The 25677-nt window shown below is 37.7% G+C and overlaps 1 protein-coding gene across 2 annotated transcripts in view; it reads left to right on the top strand.

Moving 5' to 3' along the window:
• mtss1lb (MTSS I-BAR domain containing 2b) overlaps positions 1 to 25677 on the top strand; it is a 78724-nt gene that overhangs the window by 20114 nt on the left and 32933 nt on the right. For both annotated transcript variants that reach the window (XM_067437532.1, XM_067437524.1), the window contains exons 2-3: positions 4193 to 4254; positions 4359 to 4432. In XM_067437532.1, the coding sequence (XP_067293633.1) occupies positions 4193 to 4254; positions 4359 to 4432 (136 nt within the window). The remainder of the gene's footprint in view (positions 1 to 4192; positions 4255 to 4358; positions 4433 to 25677) is intronic.

Genomic DNA, 25677 nt, shown 5'->3' on the forward strand with positions numbered 1-25677 from the left:
TCGACTGGCATTATGCAATTTTGTTACAAACCAGGTCTTTGCAGGAAGTCTGGAATTACTGATGACTCAATTCAGTCAGTTCAGAATCAGTTCTTTTTTTTTTTTGGGAGACAATAATAACTCAATTTATTGGGCACATTGATATTTGAAACTTTGCACACCTTTTACATTCACAAAATGTGTACATAACATACCAGATCAAATTTAACATCGAAAAATCATAATAGGGGCACACAAAGTAAATTAAATTAAATTAAATTCATAAAAAGAGACTGATGATTTAAAAAAAAAAAGAGAAAGAGACTGAATGATTTATTTTATTGGGTCATCCATAACCTCATGGTTAATTAATACCATAATAAAACCATAGTAAAAATTAGATATCCGGATTCTGCCCGATTCAGTATATGAAATGGTCCTAAATTAAGAATAGTAAGCCAGATGTCATGTATAAAACAAATCCGAACAGTGCTCTAGGCTATTTTGCTCCAGTCCCCATGTGTCAGTCTCTTTTCTCTTTATCTCAAAATCATTCTTGCTTTTTTTGACTGTGGGGCAAGGTGAGACATGGCACAGGGGCTATTTGGGAAATGTGTGGGTGTATGAGGAAGGGGAGGGGTCTTCTTTCAGTTGCTGAGCACAATCTTGACCTCCAGCTATGCTCTGAAGTGCGGCTAATTTCACCCCTTGACACACAGCGGTCTGAACCTGCCCTGCTCAAAGCCCAACTGAGCTCAGCGCTCTTAAAGATGCTAACAAAGACAGCTGTGGCAAGGAGCTTATTCATGGAGATACTGTTAAAAATGCTGGAAGTGGAGATGAAACAATGATTGTGAGATCACAATCTAACTTTAGAATGTTGAGTCATGCTGATTGATAACAAAAGATTCCTGGGTTTAATATCTCAAAAACATACTTAAAGGGATAGTTCACCCAAATATGAAAATGTTATGTTTATCTGCTTACCCTCAGGGCATCCAAGATGTAGGTGACATTGTTTCTTCAGTAGAACACAAATGAAGATTTTTAACGTAAGATTGTCGTATAATGCATATGAATGGTAAGACATAAGAGTAAGAGAACTATGAGAGTAAAACAAAGAAAACACAAATGAAGATTTTTAACGTAAGATTGTCGTATAATGCATATGAATGGTAAGACATAAGAGTAAGAGAACTATGAGAGTAAAACAAAGAAAACATGTGCATACAATTTCATATTAAACCCTGCAGCTTGGCACATTGATGTTTTAAATGGTTAGTTCACCCAAAAATGGAAATTATGTCATTACTGACTCACCCTAATGTCGTTCCACACCGTAAGACCTCAGTTCAGAACACAGTTTAAGATATTTTATATTTATTATTATATATTATATTTAGTCTGAGAGCTTTTCTGTTACTCCAATGAAACTGTATGCACACTATACTGTCCATGTCCAGAAAGGGAATAAAAACATCATCAAAGTAGTCCATATGAGACATCAGTTGGTTAATTAGAATCTCTTGAAGCATCGAAAATACATTTTGGTCCAAAAATAACAAAAACTACAACTTTACTCAGCATTGTCTTCTTTTCCGTGTTTGTTTTCAATCTGCAAACAAAGATTCGAATGGTTATGAATCAGCGTATTGATTCATGATTCGCGTGTCAAACTGCCAAACTGCTGAAATCACGTGACATTGGTGATCCAAATTCTGAATCAATCCGCTAAGAATCTAACTGATCTCACTTATGGACTACTATGATGATGCTTTTATTACATTTCTGGACATGGACAGTATAGTGTACATAGTACACTTTCTTTGGAGGAACAGAAAAGCTCTCGGACTAAATATAAAATATATTGTAATAAACTGTGTTCTGAAGATGAACGGAGGTCTTACGGGTGTGGAACAACATTAGGGTTAGTCATTAATGACATCAATTTCATTTTTGGGTGAACTAACCCTTTAAGAGACAAAATGATCGGTTTGAGCGAGAAACCAAACAGTATTTATATAATTTTTTTACCTCTAATATGCCACAATGTCCAACAGCGCACAATCACTTCCGGTAAGTGAGGTGGTGACACTATACTCTGTGATTCTCTTCGCCATATCGTGTACACTAACCTCACTGTAGACTGTTGGACCTAGTAGTGTATTAGAGGTAAACAAATATATAAATACTGTTTGGTTTCTCACACAAACCAATCGGTTCTTGTCTTAAGACAACATTGTGTCGTCACAAGCCGCAGGGTTTAAATTGGATTAGCATGTTTTTTTTTTTGTACTAATGGTGATAGATTTTGCCACCATTCACATGCATTATACGACTGATAGACTGCAATGGTTAGAGTTAAACATGAAATGAAGTTAAATCTTCATTTGTGTTCTACTGAAGAAACAAAGTCACCTATATCTTGGATGCCCTGGGGGTAAGATAAACATCAGATGTTCATTTTTGGGTGAACTATGCCTTTAACATTAAAATAACAAGGTGACACTTCATGACTTTTTGTAATATTTTGAGAGCTGATTACAATATAACCTCCATGTTCTCAATGGGGAAAAAAAGATATGAGATTATATATATATATATATATATATATATATATATATATATATATATATATATATATATATATATATATATATATATATATATATATATATATATATATATATATATATATATATATATATATATATATATATATATACATAATGAAATGCTAATGCATTTTCACATGCCTATATTTTACACTCCTGTTTACACGATACTTCAAAGAAGTCATTGTTAAAAGTAACCTGCAATAGTTTTTTGAAGAACTATTTCTACCTGTTCTTTCAGCTAAATGTTGTTTTGTTTTGTTATTACATTTTGTAAAATATCTTGCTAAACTGAAAATAATTTCAGTCCCAAACTGAACAGTTCAAGAAAGAAATTTCATATAAGAAAAATAAAAAAATTAATTCAGTTAGAATAAAAATTGACTCAATATTTGGGAGAGTGTTTCAAAATAAATCACTGTTCTAGTATTTTGACAGTATTTGAAGCAAGATCATTGCTGAAGTGATTTCAAGAAAAACACCATTACAATTCAGGATGACAGTCACAAGATTGTGTGTACTAGTCGTCATGCTTGTTAGTTTCTGCTCGGTTACTGTGATATTGCATTTAGCCCATGGCCTGTTGTAAAGCAGACTTCACACAGAATACTTTGTCTGCTGTGTTTCCGTGGCAACTAGGCAGAGATGTACATGGCTCGTCCCCTTATCATCAGGCGACACTCCTGTTCCTGCCCCAGGACAAACCACATCCTCGCAAATTATCATATCCATATAGATACACACACATTATATCTGTGAAGGCCTGCATGACTACAGTGCTTTATCTATATCTAACATCCTGCTGCAATTACTATACAGACTCCATTAAATACATCAAATTTTATATATATATATATATATATATATATATATATATATATATATATATATATATATATATATATATATATATATATATATATATATATATATATATATATATATATATATATATATATATATATATATATACATATATACCGGTATATATATATATATATATATATATATATATATATATATATATATATATATATATATATATATATACATATATACCGGTATATATATATATATATATATATATATATATATATATATATATATATATATATATATATATATATATATATATATATATATATATATATATATATATATATATATAAAACATATATAGATGTTTTATTTAAAAGAAATGCTTTTCTTTTTATTCGTCAGAGAATCCTGAAAAAAATGTATCACCGTTTCCACAAAAATATAAAGCAGCACAACAATAAATGTTTCTTGAGCAGCAAATCAACATATTTATTAGAATGATTTCAGAAGAATCTTGTGAAACTGAAGTGGAGTAAAATTAATATATATCTTTCATAATATTACTGTCTGACATAAATAACAGCAGCCTTGGTGAGCATAATAGATTTCTTTTTAAAAAAAAACATGCAAAAAAATCTTACTGACCCCAAAGTTTTGAGCGTTCGTGTATAATGCACTGAACTTAAAAAATGATGACACATTTACTGCCTTGTACATTGAACACATATTTACACAAAGTACACACTCATAACTCGCCTTGTGTCTTTGTCCTTTTGCAGTGTTCATATCCTGTCTGGGAAGACTTCAGTGCCAAGGCCACTAAGCTGCACTCTCAACTCCGGTAAGTTCAGTCTCCGGCTCACATCCGCACCTGTCATGTGAGGAAGGTTTTATTGAATGCTGAGAAAAGACATTGATTTATCCCATTGGTTTTGTGCTTTTTAGAACCACCGTGTTAGCGGCAGTGGCCTTTTTGGATGCCTTTCAGAAGGTGGCGGACATGGCAACCAACACAAGAGGTAGGCATGATTAGGGATGTGTGAGAGCGTGTGTGCGCGTGCTTTCTGTCCAACATGCAGTATGTCTATCCCATTATGAGGGTTATGCATAGCAGAAAACACTACTGGAGAAAGCGATACTGTAGACACAGATTGTCCAAAACAAAGGATTATAGAAGGTACAGAGCCAGACCCTCTAGATTTAATGCTCTCATTTGGCTAACAAAGTGTGTGAGGATATATTTGTGTTAATGTTCGTATTTTTGTACATATAAGACAAAAGCTGACCTAACTTTATCAGCAAATAATTAAACATAATTCCATTATTCATCTTTATCTCTGGTGAGTTTTGAAACAGTTTGGTAAAAACAAACGGATGTTATAAATCCATGACAATAATGAATGAATGAGAGGGAACAAAGACGTGGCTCATAGCTGTAGAGAGGCGTGCTGGGTGTTTTGGGTTATTTACAGCGTGGTGCTTTAGTAATGATTTGACAGAGTCAAGATCTTCAAGGGGAATCAACTGATGAAAAAAAGTTGTTTGGAAATAAACCACCAGCCTCATTATGATTATATTACTGTTTTGGGCTTTTTTTCTCTTGGTTGGGGGATTTTTTTCATTTCATCTTGTCTTGTGGCTTGCCCGAGGTAAAGACTGTGTTTGAAGGAGGATGATGATCTGCGTTATTATGGGTGCGTGCGGGCATGTTGTGTTTTTAATGAGCTGACGGAGCTGGGAGCATTGCTGTATGCCTTAAAAAGGCAACAAGGATCACATCCAATCCCACTTGTGACATGAACTTCAGATGGAAGCTGTTGGGGTGCAAAAAGCAAAAGGAAAATGAGTGAGTGAGAAAAAGAAATGAAAGGAGCATTAAATAGTCAGAGGAAAAAAAAAGTGAGCATATATATATATATATATATATATATATATATATATATATATATATATATATATATATATATATATATATATATATATATATATATATATATATATACACACACACATCAATTTGGACAGATAAATGTCTTTTTGTCTCATACAGTGTTCAAAAATGTGAATTTTTCTCAAGCTTTCGTATTCTCTCAATGTGAATTATACTCATACACTCCAGAATCCATATTCTCAATCAGTGCAATATTTTCCAATAATATTAACTTCTCAAATAACGATATATATCGCTTTCATATGTAGTCTATGCACCCAAAGAGCTTACCACTCGTGATAAGGGTTATGGTCTTATTTAAGGCATAAACTTCAATAAATATATAATTTTATCCCAATTCTCATGTTAACTGTTGAGTAACTCACTGCTTTTACCAGAATGAGAAGAAGCCAGTAAATTATAGATTGTATAATATATATATATATATATTACAGTATAGTTACTGTATGTAGCACATAGCAAGTGTCCTGGATGTACACTCTTAGAAAAAAAGGTGCAAAAGCTGTCACTGGGGCGGTACCTTTTCAAAGAGTACACGTTTGTTCCTTTTAAGTACTAATAACTACACTTTGGGTACTAATATGTACCTTTAAGGTACCAATATGCACTCTTTATATACAAAGATGTACCTTTCGAAAAGGTATCGCCCCAGTGACATCTTTTGTTCCTTTTATTCCAGAGGGAGTAGGTCACATGCTTCTGTATAAGACTCATTTCTTTTTAAACACTGTTTTAGTGAATAAATATTCAAGCTTGTGAGTGAAATTTCCTCTGTTGTGATTAAGACATACATCAGCCCACATCCAGCCTTCGGCTTAGAATAGACTGAGAATGATTGTAGTTGAAAGGATAACAACAGCTTTCACAGATTTACATTTCAGAATGAACACCAATTTATATTTCATCAGCCATTAAAATTGGATTAGGATGATGTGCAGTATATAGAAATATGCTAGATCAGGTAACCTGATGGTTGAGCTCTTGTCTATCTAACGGGAAGGAGGGTTCACATACTGCTCAGTGATCATGTGACCTGACAGATGTAAATTTGTTAAATGCCAAAGGGAGAATGGCCACCAAGTTCCGACACACCTCACAGACGGGCCCTGGAGAGAGAGAGAGAGAGAGAGAGAGAGAGAGAGAGAGAGAGAGAGAGAGAGAGAGAGAGAGAGAGAGAGAGAGAGAGAGAGAGAGAGAGAGAGAGAGAGAGAGAGAGAGAGAGAGAGAGAGAGAGAGAGAGAGAGAGAGAGAGAGAGAGAGAGAGAGAGAGAGACACACACACACACACACATACATACACACACGCAAAGGAACGTGTACAAAGCCAGAAATGTTTCCACAAGCACCTTTTCCCAATGAGCATGGGTTGCATATTCATGTTTAGCTGGTAAGGTTTATGTTTGGGGCAACTTTCACCCCCTCTCTATCACAACACCACAGACTGCCACGAAGCAATAAGGAGGGTATGGCAGTGAACCGCAACGAAACGGAAGCAAACACAACCACACACACACACACAAACACACTCCAGGCCTTCATCCTCTCAATGGGGGTCTGCCGCTAGTGAGGGAGGAAACTGATGCTTCCTGCCAATAACTGCCTATAATCTGCTTTTCATTTACTTTCTTTACTGTTCTTCTTCCTTCAGCTCATCCTCCTCCTCTTCTCCTGCTGAGATTGAGTCTAGCTAACTCTCTTCATCTCCAGCACTTTTTTTGTGTTCTCATTTTGGCAATATAATTACGTAAAGGAATTACAGTTTACCCTGAAAAAAAAAAAATCATCATTTACTCACCCTCATGTCATAATATATATATACAAATAAAACAACTAAAGACAATCAATCAAATCAAATGATGATTTTTTGGGGGGTGAATTAACCCTTTGAGATTATGGTCTCACACTGTTTCCTTTAAGGAAAATCAGGGCTTTAGCCAAGTTTTTTGGCTTTTTCACATGTGTACAATAAGTGGCAGGGGGAAAGAACACAGCATCGGGAGGCCTAGATAATAATCATGTTCTGTATGGATGGATTCAGTGGAGGGAGTCTGGCTGTGTGTGTGAAAACCCTAATTCATGAGCCAGACTCAAAACAAAAAGTGCTTTGGCTTGTCCTCTCGATCTTCCTCTCGGCCTCTCACTCTCCCTTTCTCCTCGAGCTTATTCTCTCACACAGAGACTCTCTTTCCCACTCTGTTCTTGGCTGTAGTGGGAATAAATGTTGATAGATCACAGTCTGTCCTGGAAGCCTGGCACGGGAGCTCGTAAAAAAAAAAGGCGTCTGCAGATGTGTGCGCGGTGCAGAAAGCTCGTCCGGCGCTTCATAGGGGTGTTTTACTGCCCTGCCTGCATGAGCAGGATAGTAGCAACCATAATGAACATCATAAATCTGATTCATACACCAGGGGGCAAAATGGCTGCCCCTTCATAGTCAAAAAGAACATGAAGAAGAGAAAAAAAAGTCTGCCAGCTCAGCAACCGGCAAGCTATTTGGAGGATCAGTTTGTGTGTCTGAGTGTGTTTGTGTGTGTAATGGGGGTTAGTGTTTCCCCAGATGTTTTAAGTAGACTGGTGTAGGCAGCAGGGTGTTACCATTCACACAGCCATGTAAGCAAACACCAGCCAAACAGTCTGAGAGGAACATTCTCAGTCGCCTTAACACGTCTATTTCTGATAGGGTCCAGTGTAGATTTTCAAGGCACGCATTGTAATATCAACAAGAGATAGTAAATTCTGCTTAAAGTGGTACACAAATATGTAGCATAAATAATACATAATGAAACACAAGAACAAAACGGCAAAGTAGGGCTAGTTGTGTTGAACATACGAACAGTCTTGGGGATGTTACTCCAAAAAAATGATTGATCAATAAGTAAAACTCCAATGGAATTACTTGCGAAACTAAAATGTAATTGCCTAGATTGCATTACATTATAGTTTTGCATTTCTAAAGACTCCATATTAATCTTCACCAGATGAATAACGGAAGTATCATCCATTTGGTGATACATTCAGGATGTATTTATTAATTATTAGTATATTAGCATAACATAATACAGCATTAAAGAACTTATACTGGCCTTTAGAAACAGTTTAAAATGTACACTGCTGTTCAAAAGGTAGAGGTCCGTAAGATTGTTTAAAATAATTTTTGAAGGAATTACGGAAAAAATACTTTTACGACACAAGGATGCATTAAATTGATCAAAAGTGATGGCAGGACTTATAATGTTACAAAAAAAAAAATTACAATCATGAAATATGAACATAGTGCTATTTTTATGACATTTTTATATTATCAATGTAAATGCACTATGTCCACTCTTGCATCCGTTATCTTTCGCCATTTAAGCTGAATTAGCATTCTTCAGTTCTCCTATCTGTTCAGCTTTATGAACGTCAAACGTGTGCATGTAAACTAAATGAAAGGGAGCAGCTGTAATTCTGAATGATAAATGTACAGTTTTTAATTTACCATAATTCACTGCTGTCCGATCTCCAAGTAACTACTTTTATAATTGTCGTAACTCTTAAGTGCTTTACATTCCTTTGTCACAATCTGAGGCTGCATTTAAATGACTGAAGGATCAAGTGAAGTCCATCTGTGTCTGCCATACTATCTCCCCATAGCCAAGAGTTTGACAGCCGATGACCTTGAATGATCCCGTTTCAGTACAGTACAGCCGGACACTATTATGGCATCTCCTTTTAGAGCTGTTTATTCTTCTCTCATTAAAAGAATGCATTAACTAAAAAGACAGAGTTTTTTGAATATTTTAGAAAATGCAGGCTCTGTTTATTAATATGATGTCAGCTTAAGGACACAAGAGGTTTTGTGTGATTAGAAAAAAAGGGAAAATACACAACACACAGCACAGCCTTGTGATATATGTTTAAAAGCAATGGCTGCCAGAAAAAAAAGTATTAAAAAAGCCAAGAAGATAGAATCTCTTCTTTCAAATCATCACTGGCTTTGTGCTCTCCATCAACACTCTCTTATTACAGGAAAATTACTGCTGCTCTTTAATTCTACAGGGCGGTTTGATGGTGCAGGACCTCCCGCCAGCGTGGTGAGCCTGACTCAGCTTTCCCCGTATACCTCCCCAAATACACACACACACATGCACACGCACACACACACACACACTCATGACTTCCTCTTGGGAACACCTGTTCTCACTGAGAGACTTGTACAGCTCAGCACTCCTACACCCTCCCATTATCGTTAAAACCTTATAATCAAGAAACACTATTAACTAAAGACAGGATGCTTGAAATTAGCTCCTCAACAAAAAAACCATAAGCAAAGATTTCCATGTTGCATGTTCCACCTTTGTACGCACTGTAATAAAGACCACCAAGATAGAACCCTCTCAGAAAAAAAGGTACAGTGCTGTCACTGGGGCAGTACCAAGGGCGTAGGTTTGGTCTCAGCTTTGGTGGGGACATCCCACCAGGTTTGCCCAGATTATATAGTCTATTATTTATTACTGAGTATGGAAATGCACCATAGTATAGGAATTAATACGATTATTAATTTATGAGGCTTTTCGGCCCAATCCAGTACCATAATAATAATAAAACAAAATACTCTTTACTTGCCAAGTTCATAAATGATTTTCAAAACTGATTTGGAAAAAAACACAACATGCACACAAAATTACTTATTTTCAATATAAAAAATGATTGTGGACTGGATATTTTTTTTTTACCTCTTATCACATTATTGAGCATCTCAAAGATTAGTAACAACTTTAGATTTGATGCATTGTTAGTTTTTGTACAGGATCAGTTTTTGTTTCTCCCTCATTTACTGTTTGTGGCTGTTTTTGCCCCATTGACTTCCATTATAACCACATTTTTTGATTGTAAAGCCATAATGCTACATAATCATGCCCAATCACTTTTTATATTGAAAATAAGTTATTTTGTGTGTAAGTTTTTTTTTCCAAATCAGTTTTGAATCAGTTTTTGAAAATCATTTATGAACTTGGCATTTAAAGAGTGATAGTAGTGATAAGAGTGACAATTAAACAATGACAACAGCTCAACAATAAACATGGAATCAAGTAGGCCTATGCAAGCTTGCAACAGAACACATTTAATAGTATTTTACATTTGATTATTTTATTTATTTCTAAATAACTCTTTAGTAGCCTATATTGGTGCATTTTAAAGGGATGGCTCACCCAAAAATAACAAATTATGCCATCATTTACTCTCCATCATGATGTTCCAAACCTGTATGAGTTTCTTTGTTCTGCTGAACACAAAAGAAGATATTTTGAAGAAATTTTGTAACCAGGCTGCTTTGGGGGCACCATTTCCTTCCATGGTAGGAGTTCAACATAATAGAAATGCATACAGGTTTGGAACAACTTGAGGGTGAGGAAATTGTCAGATTTTTACTTTTTTGGTGCACTGTCTCTTTAAGCAGTTATTTCGAACCAGCACTTTACTGACAAAAATGTTCTGAAATTCAAAAATTAAATTAAATTTTCTTTAATAATTTACTATTATGACTATATTATTATGCAATTATTTGTCCCATTTTTATCTAAATATTTTTTTAATCAAACTTTATATGACAGGATTATTTATTATTAATATAGCCTATAGCTAAATGATAAAAATTAATAACATTAATTAGGCTATAATCTATTAATTAACCGGTCTAATGTCTAGAAAAATAAGTCTGCCAAGCTTTGATAATGTATGGAATATTATATTAATATATTATCCATTAAATGGCCTACCTAGAAGCACGGATGTGTACGTCATCACTGCTGCTTTCAGTCAGACAGTCTGAGACACCGAAATGCTTCTCTGCAAAGGTTGCAGTTTGTCTTAGGTTCATCGTAAGTTACTGGACAGACCCCCACTGATACCTTTTTTTCTATTCAGCCCTATATCTGGAAATCCTCTTGCATTTAAACGGTGGACGCGAGCTCGACATGTTTTTTTAAAAACCGCGCAAGTTTACAGCGCATGTTCTCGAGACTCCGTCGCTATGGCAGCAGCAAAGCCGCTAAAACCCAAGCTTGTGCATTGCTTCCCGGTTTGATACGGCGGGACGCGTCATTTTGCTTGTAAATACGGGACCATATATAGCAGCAGGAAGGAGTTTGCTAAAATATTGGTGGGGACAATTTTGCCATCTTAAAATGTTGATTGGGACTAGTACCTAGCGTCCCCCCCTAAACCTACGCCCATGGGCAGTACTCTAAGGTACAAAAGTGAAAAGGTACATCACCCCAAAATGGTTCATATTAGTACCTTAAAAGGTACATACTTTTAGGCCGTGTGTCCACTAAAGCGTTTTTTCACGCTGCTGGCTGGCGTTTTCAATTGTTTTCAATGAGAGCGCCACATTTTTAGAACGCCTGGAGGAGCGCACCGAGGCGCTGAGCGAGTATTTCACGCTCACGCACTGAGCGCTCAGCGTTTTTTACTGCATCCCTGCCAAATCCTGGCCAAAGCACAGAGCTGCCATTTCGTACGGGACTAATATTATCACTGCAAAATAAGGTAGGTAATTTGCAGGGGAATTTTTACTTTTAAGACATGGCTAATTCGCATGGGATTAAGATCACAGACAACCTCCGCAAATATTACAAATGACTAGAAGTCACCAGGTAATACTAACCTCATGCGAATAGTGCTTTTGTCAGTGCATGGGTAAACATGGCCTTTTCCAAGTTACATTGTTACACCAGCAGGTGGCGACAAGTGACTTTTCTTTATGACTGAGTCATTGAATCATTTGCTCATGTGCATTCAAAATGACTGATTAATTCAGGAACAACCAATCACAGGTTTTGCCAGGTGTCAGAGAAGATTCCAAAACGGCGTGAGAACCACTGGTTTACATTAGCCTGACGTGGTCATACTCAATTCTAGTCAGAATATGAGTCTGATACTGCTCCATTGGGCTGTGTTTATGGGGGGTGATTCAACTGAACCAGGAAAGACATAAATTTGATAGACCTACAACCAATTAGAGCAATGCTTGTATTAAGTTAGTTGTCAAATGTCAACAGAACTCAGGGTCTGCGCGTTGTTTTCTATGTCCGCGGGTTAAAGTGACTGTTATGTGATATATAGACGCATGAATGTGAATTTTAGCATGCAACCTTGCCAAAATAACACACATTTTACCCCCCAAATACCATTTTTTCCCGGAGAAACCCCCCGAGAACTTACACAGCTCGGCAACTTGGCAGCTCTATAAACGATCTTTGCCGGTGTTGTAAAAAAAGAAAATAATTGAAGGATACACAGTTACTTACCAACATGATCATCATTTCAGAGAGAAATAGTGAAGTTGAATGCATATACAAACAAGCTCTCCGTTTAGGATTTGAACAAATATAATCCAAGCGCCTTTGATGACGTGCATGATTACGTTTCTGTTTATCATCTGTCCATCATCGTCTAAAGCAGTTTCTGTTCGGACATAATCACTCCTCTATGGATCGAGTCCAGACCGAACTGCCCATCCTCAAATGTTGTGGGCGAGGCTGAGTTCGGCTGGCATCCAGGCTAGGTTTACATGGCAATGATGTACTTAAACAGATGACAACTTTGTCTGCGAAAATTATTAAAAGGGATGTAGGATATTGTGCACGCCAGGTCAGTAGATGGTGATGTCACTTTGTCAAGAAACATCCCGTAACCACACATCATACACATGGGCGAACATGTTACATATGCTTGTGCGTGACGTCTCCGTTTTCACAAATTCATGTTTTTGTTGACGAAAACTTGCACTATGAAACCCGTTTTCAAAAACGTGTTATTTCAGGCTCCCAAAACGCTGTTGTTGTGTAAACAAATGGCCAATATGTATAACAAGTTTACTGTTTTCAGTTGAAAATGGTGTCATGTAACATCAACCCTTACAGTGTGGTTTTGTCTTGTAGTCTTTTAGTTTGTAGTTTTATTCCTGTTTCCTGTCCCCCTGTTTAATTACCCGTGTGTATATTAGTGTTTTTTCTGTATTAATTGTTGGGTTTCCTTACACTAACATGTGCTCAGTTTGGTTCCTATATTCCTGTGTTCTTTGGTTGTTATTTTAATAAAGAATCTGCATTTGGATCCAGCTCTCCTGTGCTTTTTTAGTTCCAGGCGTGACAGTGCTTTTGCATCCATACATGAACATGCTCTTAAACAGCATGTACAATATGGATATTCTGAGGCTCGATTATGCCTTAATGGCAATTAAATATTAACAGTGGTTTGATTTATAGTCCTAATTAAGATAGCATCCTGTGTAGACCCTCCAGCTCCTTGCCCATGAGAGGATTCATAAAGCAGTTCAGAAGCTGACAGAGATGTAAAAAACGTATTGAAAGACACTCATTTTTATACATAGACTGATTTTGGATGGAATGGCTTTTTTCCCAAACCCGCAAAGAATTTATTATTGCAATCTAAGTGGTCTGAATTGGAAAGCCCAGTGTGAATCCCTTATGTAACTGTATCATCTTCTGCTTCTCTTTGATTTCTATTTTCTGATTGGCTCTGACAGCTCTATATAACCACACCTTTGTAATAATAGACTAATCCTTGCATGAGTGTGTGTGTTTCTTGGTGCTCTTGGCATTTACTACAGGATATCGGCTGTTTTCCCTCAAGCTGATGTTAAACACTGGATGAGGTGCAGTGGCACAAGACACACAGGTAGACTCTGCACCCCAATGCCAGCCAGCTCATTGCAAGGGGAGGGCGATCGCTGCATTGTTGCCTAGCAACAGAGACAGAGTTGCCCCTGTTGCTTATAGTGTTGCTAAGAAACTGGGAAAAATGTTGCAGTCATTTACAGTGTTTGCAGAGTGGCAAAGAGTAACATGGTAGACTACAAGCAGAGCTGCTTGTTGTCACAAGTTGTTTCAGTGTTTTTACAGCGTTGAATGAATGCAAGGGTTCAGCAGAGGATACAAGCTCGAACCTTGAAGCTGTAGGGGAAGACTTGAAATGAATCTGAATTGGGACTTACAGTGTGGGCGAGCTGCAAAGAGGATGTGTCTCTTGTCATTAGTAACAGAACAGAACAGTCTTGCACATACTCCCATGCGCTCACACGCACATACCCACCGCTCTCATTAAGAAGACGGGAGACTTGCCTTGGCAGCGGAGTGAGGTTTCTGCCGCTTCCCACGTACATGCTGCTGGCTGCAGGGACAAAGAGAGCCTGTGACACAAGGAAGTGTCCTCACAGAGCGGCTAAAGAGAGAGAGAGAGAGAGAGAGAGAGAGAGAGAGAGAGAGAGAGAGAGAGAGAGAGAGAGAGAGAGAGAGAGAGAGAGAGAGAGAGAGAGAGAGAGAGATGCAGAGGGAGGAAGAGAAGCAAATAGCAAATAGATGAGCATTGTGAACGCAGCTTAATTAAAGACAATAATGTTGTTTTTGTTGCACTTTCTTAAAAACAAATGGCTGACTCAGAGAGGTGGAGATGGCCTAGTTTCCCACTCGAGAGACACTCTCAGCTTTTAAGAGAGTTAAGATGAGATGGGCTTCAGATGAAAAGCATTTTCTTGAAAGACCTATGCCCAATCCCATTTCTACCCCTTAGCCAGTCCCTTTCCCTTACCCCTTTGTTTTGCACGTTCATGTGAAGTTGAATTTTTTTAGCTTTTAGTATGACTATGTTAGCCTTAAGGTTAACCTGTTCTTAAACACTGACAAAATTTGCATTTAGGAGCATTCAAAACGTACAGCCTCTAACTTCCGTTAAAATGAATCACAGATTTTGATCATCGCAGACTTGGCAAGGCAAGGCAAGGCAAGGCAAGGCAAGGCAAGGCAAGGCAAGGCAAGTTTATTTGTATTACACATTTCACACACAATGGCAATTCAAAGTGCTTTACATAGAAATTAATTAAAATAGCGATAACATATGCATAAGAAATAAGAATACCATGTGTAAAAATTAAAAGAAAATTAAAATGTTTTAAATAAAAAGGTGATAAATAGATCCCTATATCTGCCTGATGCTAAATTCAGGCACCCCTATCTGAGATGGAAGAGATGGAGCATCTTCATCTTCCCATTACATCTTCTGTCCAATCAAATGCTCTCTAGAATCTGAAGCATCCCGCCCCTACACTATAAATAGACGCTGAAGCTGCGACTGAAATCGGTCAGCTGTTCACACATTTACTATTTCCAACATGGTGAATGGCACATAGCGCACTATACATGCGATAGGAAACGATTCTGACAGTATAAATCTGCTTTCATTTGAGGCGAATGAAGTCTGGTTTCATGTTAGTTTCATGCGCACTTCTGCCATTCACACAAATAGCACACACACACACACACACACACACACACACACACACACACACACACACACACACGCGCACACGCACACACACACACACACACACACACACACACACACACACACACACACACACACACACACATAAGGTCTAGACTAGAGACACGAGAGCGCAGAGCAGATCATATGCGTCAGTTGGATCAGTTGGCACAGACAACAAAACATTTAAATTCTGCAGAGAATGCTGTATTTCACAGCGATGTGGAGGGGATTATGATGATAAATAGTTAAGAGATTAGGATGAAACTGTGGCTTTACTAAACAGAAAGAATCTAGACATTGGCTGTTTTAAAAAAGGGGAGGAGCTGCTAACACCTGGAGCTATTTCATTCACATTTACATTTATGCATTTAGCCGACGCTTTTATCCAGAGCGACTTACAACTCAGGAGTACAGGAAGCGATCCGTCAAGAAGAGGCAAAGAAACGGAAAAAATGCCCCAAATACCAAGATTTGTACACTACTCAGAGTAGCAAAAACCAGAGAAGGGAAGAAAAAATAGACGGGAGATTTTTTTATTTTCATGTAAGATTAAGTGCTCATGGAAGAGAGTTTTTACCTGTCTTTTGAATGAAGCGAGTGATTCTGTTGCGCGTATGGAAGACGGAAGATCGTTCCACCAACCAGGAACAATGAAAGAAAAAGTCCTGGAGAGGGATTTCATGCCTCTCTGTGATGGTACCACAAGCCTTCGCTCATTTGCTGAGCGAAGGCTTCTGGTGGGGGTGTAGACTCGTAGGAGTGAGTTGAAGTATGCAGGTGCTGAGCTTGTGGAAGATCCATAAGAAAGAGTCAGAGCTTTTAATTTGATCCGGGCCGCGAGTGGTAGCCAATCCAGAGAGATGAATAGAGGTGTGACATGAGCCGTTTTGGGCTCATTGAATACAAGGCGTGCCACAGCATTCTGGATCATTTGCAGCGGTTTGATTGCACAAGATGGAAATTTCAGGGGAAATTACATCAACACATTGACTAATGCTGCACGTTTCAAGGCACTTCAGTGGGCCTTTAACCAGTATGAACAGCAGTGAAGTGCATAGGCTATATCTAACAGAAATCACGTGAGCACGTTTAACAAATGACTCACTCCTAAAGTTGTTTTGCGCTGTATTTTGACTTAATAAAACAGCATTTGGTTTCAGTTCGAAAAATTATGAGCCTTCGAGTTTCCTTCCAGAGATGATACTGAATGATACAGAACATAGAAGACTGATGAATGCGCTTTTCCAAACTTTTCTCTTTGTTTGTTAACCACTCCATTTCGTGCCGATCCAAGCCGGCTGGTACATTAATGTTTTTGTAGACACATTCTAGCAGCATGGCAGTCGTGTATGCAGAAATTCATCATACCCCTTCGTTCGTTCTGGTGAAACCCCAAAGAGGCTTAGGGGGGATCAGTGATGGTTTGGGCTGCAATATCATCGCATCAGGATGATAATGCACCAATACACACAGCAAGATTTGACAGAATGGTTTGATGAAAGTGGAATTCATTATTTCTCATGGCCTACACAGCCACTAGATCTAAATATTTGGAGTCACTTTGGAGTATTTTGGAAGAGCAAGTCAGAAAACATTTTCCTCCACTAGCATCACATAGCTACTTAGCCACTGTTCTGGAAGAGGAAGGCTTTAAAATCCCCTCTGGCCCCTGTGCAGGACTTGTATCTGTCATTTACAAGACAAATTGATGCAGTATTGGCCGCAGAAGGAAGCCTTACACCATACTAATAAATTGTTGAGGTTAAAAACCAGGTGTTTTAGTTTCGTTGTCCAACCTCTATATCTCAAAATATCTTCTTTTATGTTTCCCACAAGTTTGAAATGTCATGTGGTTGAGTAATTGATGACAGAATGTTCATTTTTGGATGAACTATCTCTTTAACTTTAACCAATGTGAGAAGACAGTGCAGATAAAACTTACATTTAAAACAGTTATATGGGTCAGATCATAAGGAGATTCCATTGATCTTTTGAAATAAAAGAGTTCATTGCACTTTAGCATGCTAAAATCAGGCTGAATTTTATTATGTTATGTTGTGAATACGCCTTGAGAATACAATACAATGAGTTCTAAGGAAGCAAAAGAGACGCTACCTCCAGTTGGAAGAATTTCACGTTGTGCTTTGTACACTTTGTTCTGTTTTATTTGTTGTGTTTTTAATTATTTTCTTTGAGGAGGTGCTGTTTCCTTTTTAGTCTTCAGAGCACTGTAAGTGTGTATTCCACAGCAACGTTTCACATTAAAAAATCTCATTTGTTTGTGCCAGTGGAGTTTGTGTGTATGCCTTGTAATGTTGCCATGGAACTTACAGGATCAAACTGCCTAACAACCAATTTTAAAAGCTTCTACACTGTATGAGTCCACTGATAATGACAGATGACCGTGATGGGTTATGTTCAGAATGTATATGATTATATCTGTGTGTACGTGGGGCATGAGTGTTAAAGGGTGATCAGTGGATGAGCCCAGGCCGGACTGAGCATAATCCCTGCTATTAAGAATCAGCATTCAGGCGTGATCTATCTCTACAGGCTCTACTGCTGGCTCAGCTGGTGCAATCATCACACATTTGATTAACCCTACATTGGCATTCTCTCTCTCTCTCTCTCTCTCTCTCTCTCTCTCTCTCTCTCTCTCTCTCTCTCTCTCTCTCTCTCTCTCTCTCTCTCTCTCTCTCTCTCTCTCTCTCTCCGTCTTGTGTTTATGTCTCCTCCTCGTCTGTGCCATCCACGAACTGAATATGTCAATCAGGGAGCTTTTGATCTACCTCTGCTTTGTCTGCACTGTGCCCTTTGTGTTCTTCTCACTACATGTACATGTCAATCCACCACAATAAGTGTGTCATATATTTCTACACCCTACCCCTGCACCCCAGAGAGCAAAATAATGTATTGAAGGGTCGTGTGCTTCTCTAACAGTGCCTGTTATTGTCTTGAAAAGCTATAAACTGTTTAAGTCATGAAGTTCAGAGTCCACACACTACATTAGCACTGTGCATTGTGGATTGAGAGAAGACAGGGTCTGATGGACAGAGAGAATGAATATAGATCTGTATGATGAGATCATTAGAGCATGAATGGAGACAAAATGAATAGACATTGACAGGTTTATTGATGGATATGTGAAGTGGCTGTACTGTAATCCCAATTCTGCTCTCTCAATCGCTAACCTCCCTCATCTTTTACTATTATTGTCTCTTTCCTGTCCTCTTTATCTTGTTCCCAGCGGAAGGAGCACATTTGTAGTGCTTCTCCCTATGTCTTTGGGCAACTCCTCTCTCTTTTTAATATGTGTGTTGTTATTTTTACTTTTTCCTGTTGTTTCTCTCTGATTTTACCTATCTCTCTCTGTCTCTCACTGAATTTCCCTTCTATTTCTGTTAGTTCTTTGGGTGTGTTGGCAAGGCAATCGCCTCTGCAGTTCACAGTCCTGATTTGGGCTTTGTTGTTTTTTATGCCCGTGTGTGTGTGTGTGTGTGTGTGTGTGTGTGTGTGTGTGTGTGTGTGTGTGTGTGTGTGTGTGTGTGTGTGTGTGTGTGTGTGTGTGTGTGTGAGATCATATCTTGGTTTTACTTGGCTTCTTTTGCTGCATGTGTTCATGTCTAGAAATACACATCTCTAATGCACAGACACTACTGGGATACTTGAAGCTGAATATTCAGTAGGCATCAAACATCTAAAACAGAAAATGTTTTTTTTTTAATTATTACAAATTATCAGATTATTGTCATCAGCATAACATAACATTTCAAATCGTCTTAGAATTGAGAATTTTTACAGCAATACTCAAAATGACATAACCTACTACACGCACGTGTGTGTGTGTGTGTGTGTGTGTGTGTGTGTGTGTGTGTGTGTGTGTGTGTGTGTGTGTGTGTGTGTGTGTGTGTGTGTGTGTGTGTGTGTGTGTGTGTGTGTGTTACAGGTAAACCATAAACAAAATGAAAATGTTTTGGTCCCCATGAGGAAAACGCCTTATAGAATGATGAGGGGTTAGAGGAGATAATATAATGTTTGTACAGTATTACAATCATTGTCTAGGGAATGTCCCCATAAAACATGACCCCATCATATATCAAAGCATACTGATTAGACCCAGAGAGAGTGGGATAGGTTGGAGTTTGGCAGCTCTTTTCACTCTGCAGGGTTTGCGGGGAATCTCTCCACATGTAGCGCAATAGGGTGCAGATTTTGTGTCCCTTAAGTTTTCCTGTGAATGGTCTTTTTGGCCATTGGTGTGTTTGTCTGGTTTGGTACCATTGTCTTGTCAAGTTTGAAACGCTGGACACGGAAAAGGTCAGCAAGAGCTCTGGGTTTTCAGTCCTGGTGAAATGATTACAGAGCTCTGCAGTGCCGGAAACTTTTTCCCACAGCCTGTAGAAAAAGGAGAGCTGGAGCTCAGCCAGATGGGATTGCTGTTAGCAAGGCCATTCTCAGGGAGCCCCCTCCGCCCAGTGCAAGAGGGAAATCTGGAACCATGACAGAGGGGAAAGTGTTTAAAACTTATGTTGCAATGATGCTAAATTTACACAAAATAGCAGCTGTAATAAAGTTCATAAATATGGGAAGGAAGGAGGCGGGAACCGGCGAACGTTCAACAAAGACTTTAATCAAATAATAAACTAAACAAAAGTAACGTGGGCAGCCCCTCACAGACGTCTGCCCACACACACATAATAAAACAAACAAAACTCAACGTAAAGTCCAGGCCCTGTCCTCCTCTCTTGTCTTGCACCGTGGTCACTCCTCCTTTTATGCTTCCATCACTCCGCCGTGAGACGAGACCGGTGTGGTGCGCAGCTGGCGCTCATTAATACTCTACCGGCCCGCTCTCACGGTCCCTCGCCTCGCTGCTTTCCACAGCAGCATTTAAAAACATGTTGGCATTTCACCATTTTCCCAGACTGAACTTATATCAAATGTCTTGTTTTTGTCTTCCTCTGCTTATTCATCAGCTGCTTCCTATTCTTTCAAATAAAATCTCTCATGTATATTCTTCAGTTTCTTGTTGCATTTATTGTCACCTACCATTTTTGTCTTTTGATATGGAGTAGGCTATAGAGACTTAAATACCCCATGTTATTAGATCGTCAACTCTTGTCCTTTTAACACTATTGCAAATAATTCTACAGTACTTGCTTTGCAGATGTCAAGGATTTACCAAAATTGAAGGAGTTGCAAGAATCCCATTAACCCTGTGGATTGTCTGGAATGCCTGAAATACCCAGAATTATATTCTGCTTCCTTGTAATGAACTCGCTGACAGCAACTTTTTGTTTACTTGAGTAGTTCATATATTTAACAATTGCTTTAATAACCCTAACATAATTTGACTTTATTCTTCTGAACAATCAGACAAATTCCCAGAATCTTTATTTCTGTCAGAACCACTATCGTCAAATAGTTTAGATATTGTTTAGATATAGTTTAGATTGGCGGTATGGTTCTGTTCTGGGCAACAACTCCCTGTGCATCCATGCAGCCAAGAATGGATTGCACCCCCCCAGAACCAGAACAGAAACAGAACCAACAATTGCAGATAGCATTAATGCCAATGTTTAAATGTATAACCCAACTTGGGAATTTAGTCTGATTCAGGGGGAATCAGAATGTGAAATCCTGACTGATGCGAGTCTGATGCTAGTTAGGGATGGAGTAGGGTAATTAGCTCAGGAGAAATGTGACATATATGCAGCATATGTGTGTGTGTGTGTGTGTGTGTGTGTGTGTGTGTGTGTGTGTGTGTGTGTGTGCATATGCTGTGATAGACATCGTATTCCTTTAGGTATAAGTGATCAGCTGACAGTCAGCTGCTGCGATCTTGACTAACACGACCTACCAGAACATATATATATATATATATATATATATATATATATATATATATATATATATATATATAACTCTATACACTGCAACTAGCTGCAGCTCTGCATGATCAGTTCAGCATTGTATGTGAGTGTAAATGCACATGGATACGCATGCCTCTTTCACACGTCACACATGTGCCGTCTACTTCAAAACCTGATGGCTGCCATGATTACGCACCATCTGCTGAACTTTGCCCCATACACACAGGCGTATATAAGTAGAGGCATGCCAGGTCTCATAAAAACTCAGTCTGTGTGTCACAGTGACAAAGAGGATTACATATACAACCACAGACATAGTAATACACACACACACACACTTGCCATAGTGCTGTAATATCCACTAACTATTAGCTTTGCTATAATCCCACTGTAACTGACTGTGGTGATCTTAACTCTAACCCATGTGGTATTTTAAACACACAAAAAACATACTGACGCATGCTGCTTTAGCCAGATTGTTAGTGACTTCATGAAAAATATATTTCATTGAGAAAATTCCCACAATAGCATAACTATAAATACACCAATCAATGCACCATCTCATAACATATATATATATATATTTATATATATATATATATATATATATATATATATATATATATATATATATATATATATATATATATATTTATATATATATATATATATATATATATATATATATATATATATATATATATATATATATATATATATATATATATATATATATATATATATATAAGAGTGTAAAGTAAGCGTGTAAAGTAAAATAAAATAAGAGTGTAAAGTATGTAGTATAAATGTGTGTATAATTTTGCCTTTTGTAGATTATTAGATTTTTCTGCACAGTAAAGCTTCTCTCATCTGACCCAGCTAACAAAATGATTTTCTTAAAAAACATTTAGTTAAGTTATAAAAACGCTATTTTAATGTTTTAATACGTTTTATTTTTATTTTTTGGTTATATGAATGTTAATAGAACATTGCATTATACCATTTTGCAAACTTGAAGACATTTCTCTTTAATGTTTTTAACGTTCTGAAGCAAGTTGTAATGTTTAAAAAATGTTAGATGAACATCCAACCTAAATGGTTCAGAAAAAGTAAAACTTTCAATGAACAATGTATAAATAATGTTTTTGTGCTTAAGTTTTGAGAACATTATTAAAGACCAGATATCTTTGAACATCAATAATATTAAGGCTATTGGAATAATATTTGTTCATAACTTTAATAGAACTTTGTAATGTTAGCCAAAGTTTTGATAAGTTTCCCTGTTAGCTGATGAATTGCTCATTATTAGGGGTTCATTACTGTTTCATAGCACAATATTATTAGTATTATTATTATTATTAATAATAATAATAATAATAATAATAATAATAATAATAATAATAATAATAATAATAATAATAATAATAATAATAATAATAATAATAGTAAACCAAATTCGAATAAATTTATTAGCCTTATCTTATTTTATTTTTTTTAATGCTTCATTTATGCGTCTGTTTTTTATCAATCTGTTCATCTTGTGTCTCTAGGTAAAACAGTTTTTGGCTTGTTTTTCTTCCTTCTCAGAGCTGCTCTCCATATGTGTAGTCTGGAGGCTTTTACCTAGTTCTAATAGATTTGGGAAAAGCTATCCATTAATGTCCCATTCATCTCAGTGGCAGTTGCTTGGCCGGTGTCTTCAGCCTCAGAAGTATGTGAATTGGAAGCTGCTTTTGGAAACACTTTTTTTTGAGCCTGTCAGCTGAGCCGTAAATGTCATGTGACTGACATTGTGTTATTGATGTAATTTTCCAACATGACTGCAGTAGCTGATAAATTTCATACTGTAAATAGCCCTCCATTAAACATGTCACTAGTGAAATATTATTATTATTATTCAACATAGGTACACGGCTTTATTTGAATGTTCGTTAATGGTGAAACATGATTTTTACCTAAATAATGGTGTGGTTTCTTCATCAACCAGCCCATGCTAGATGCTAGAGATGACCACCCAAACCTCTACCCCTGGTTTGGCCTCTCTTGCCCTGGAGACTGTCTGTGAGTCTTCCTCTTTCCATCCCGTCAGCACTTGTCCTGTCCTGATAGATGCAGAAACACACTTCCTCTTTTCTCATTCCCATGCATACAACATACACAGTCTTTCCTGATCTCATCTCAGCACCATTCCTCAGTCATTATCTGTGCATCAGGAAGCTTGACATGAAACATCAGTGGGTCACATCCTTTTAACTAGTCATTTTCTGTCCCTTGAGATTGGGTGAGATTTCCACCAAATCCTTTATCTCCAGAGTGCTTTTCATACTTATAACCATACAAAGCTGTATTGGGAACGATTGGGAACATGTTATACGATTGCTGAAATAATATTACTGGAAATGATCTTCTAATCTTTATTCAGTAATTTTCATCATCCCGTAAAAATTGATAAGAAATATTTTACTGGAGCCTCGTTTCCTGGTAAAAAGGGTCATATTTCAAGATCCTTCCTCTCAAGAAGTTCAGCATTTCACACTATCCATACTGATGAAAATTTGTTCTTCTATCTCCAAAAGTGTCTCCAAAGACTGTGGGAATGGGTGAAGAAAATAGAAACTTTGGACTGTATGCTATGGCAACAGCTCAAATAAGTGAGCGTTTGTATTGTTTAGTGCTGGTGAGCTCATGTCCTCCGAATGCTGTTTTTACCGCCTACTGTACATGGATCCGTCTGCCATGAGGTCATCATGTTTCCTGAAATACTTTGGCAAATATCCGAAAGAGCCAGAACGAAAAGAGAAAGAGTGAACAAGTTGGGGTGGAGTGATCCAAGAGAAGATTAAAGAAAAAAGTTCAAATGTGGAAGGGTTAAGACAGAGCCAAGAAATTGGCAGGGGTTGTGCTATGAAAATCTTGTTTGGCTAAAACTTCTATTTTGTCCCCCTCATTTTCCCCCGTACTTTATATTTTTAATGAAAAGGACATCTGGTGTCAGCAGTGGCGTTGGAGTATTTTTAGCCATAGCGGTGTCCTTTGCCAAGAACTTCCTTTTAGAGTAAATATTTCTTGCCCTCTGTCTGTTTCATTCTCCCTTCAGCCTCAGGAGGGCTGGGTAAGCGCTTGCTAATCAAACCCAGACCCTGTCATGGCCCGCAGCCCAGCTGATTCCAATCACCCTCCATTACACCACCATAGTTAACAGCTGCTCTGATTGGCCCACTGGAATTTGTCTTGCACCTCGGGGCCAATCGTCTGTTTCGGTTCACATTAAAGCAGGTGATCAGAAGCTTTGAAGTGCTAGCCATAAGCTAAGCCAACATTCCTGATTATCTGCGTTACAGCATAGTTCATAAAGCTGCTAGACCAGCTAATGAAAAGGCTCATCCAGCATTCACCTTAAAACAATCCAATAATGCCTTTAAACTCTTGCTGACTTTGTCCATGGATGCTTTGTTCTTTGCATTGCGTTTAAAATCTGGGAAGCATCAAACCCAAAGCCTTATGATGGTTTAGAGTTAGACATTTTTTCTGATGCTCAAGAGTGTTGATAAGACGTGACTAGGAGGTTAATGTGTTTAATGCGAGTTCTCTTTGGAGTGTTAAAACGAACAATGTGCACATCAACACAACTGATGTAATCTCACACACTCAACTAAGCAATTGAGGAGTCTTGTTTGGTTTTGTTCATCTTTCAGGTCAATGAATATCCACGTTGAGTTTTTGAAAGTGGTCAATTATGTTTTTTTGGGGGGTGCCTGGGATGACAGTGGTGATTTGCATTGAGCTGCTGTGATATAAAGGGATTTCGTGACAGATGCTGAATAAGGCTTTCTCACATCTAAAAAAAAAAAAGGCCTGGTCGGGGAGACCAGAAGGTTGCGAGAGGAGCACACTGACCTAGTGTTGTGTGGTAATGAATGACCAGAGGGCCTGGCTGATCTGGATCTACGCTTCTAACTTTGGTGATGGAAAGTTTCATGTCTCGATTAGATGGCACATGATTGGTGCGTTAATGTCTCTGAGGGTTTGTTGGCCTCAATCAGAGGGACATTGAGGCCTGCAGACCTACTTTCCTTCATAATTAGACTTTTTTTTTTAACTGCTGATGTGTGTT

This window comes from Pseudorasbora parva, chromosome 1, assembly GCF_024679245.1.
Source record: "Pseudorasbora parva isolate DD20220531a chromosome 1, ASM2467924v1, whole genome shotgun sequence".
In the NCBI taxonomy this organism is placed as follows: Eukaryota; Metazoa; Chordata; class Actinopteri; order Cypriniformes; family Gobionidae; genus Pseudorasbora; species Pseudorasbora parva.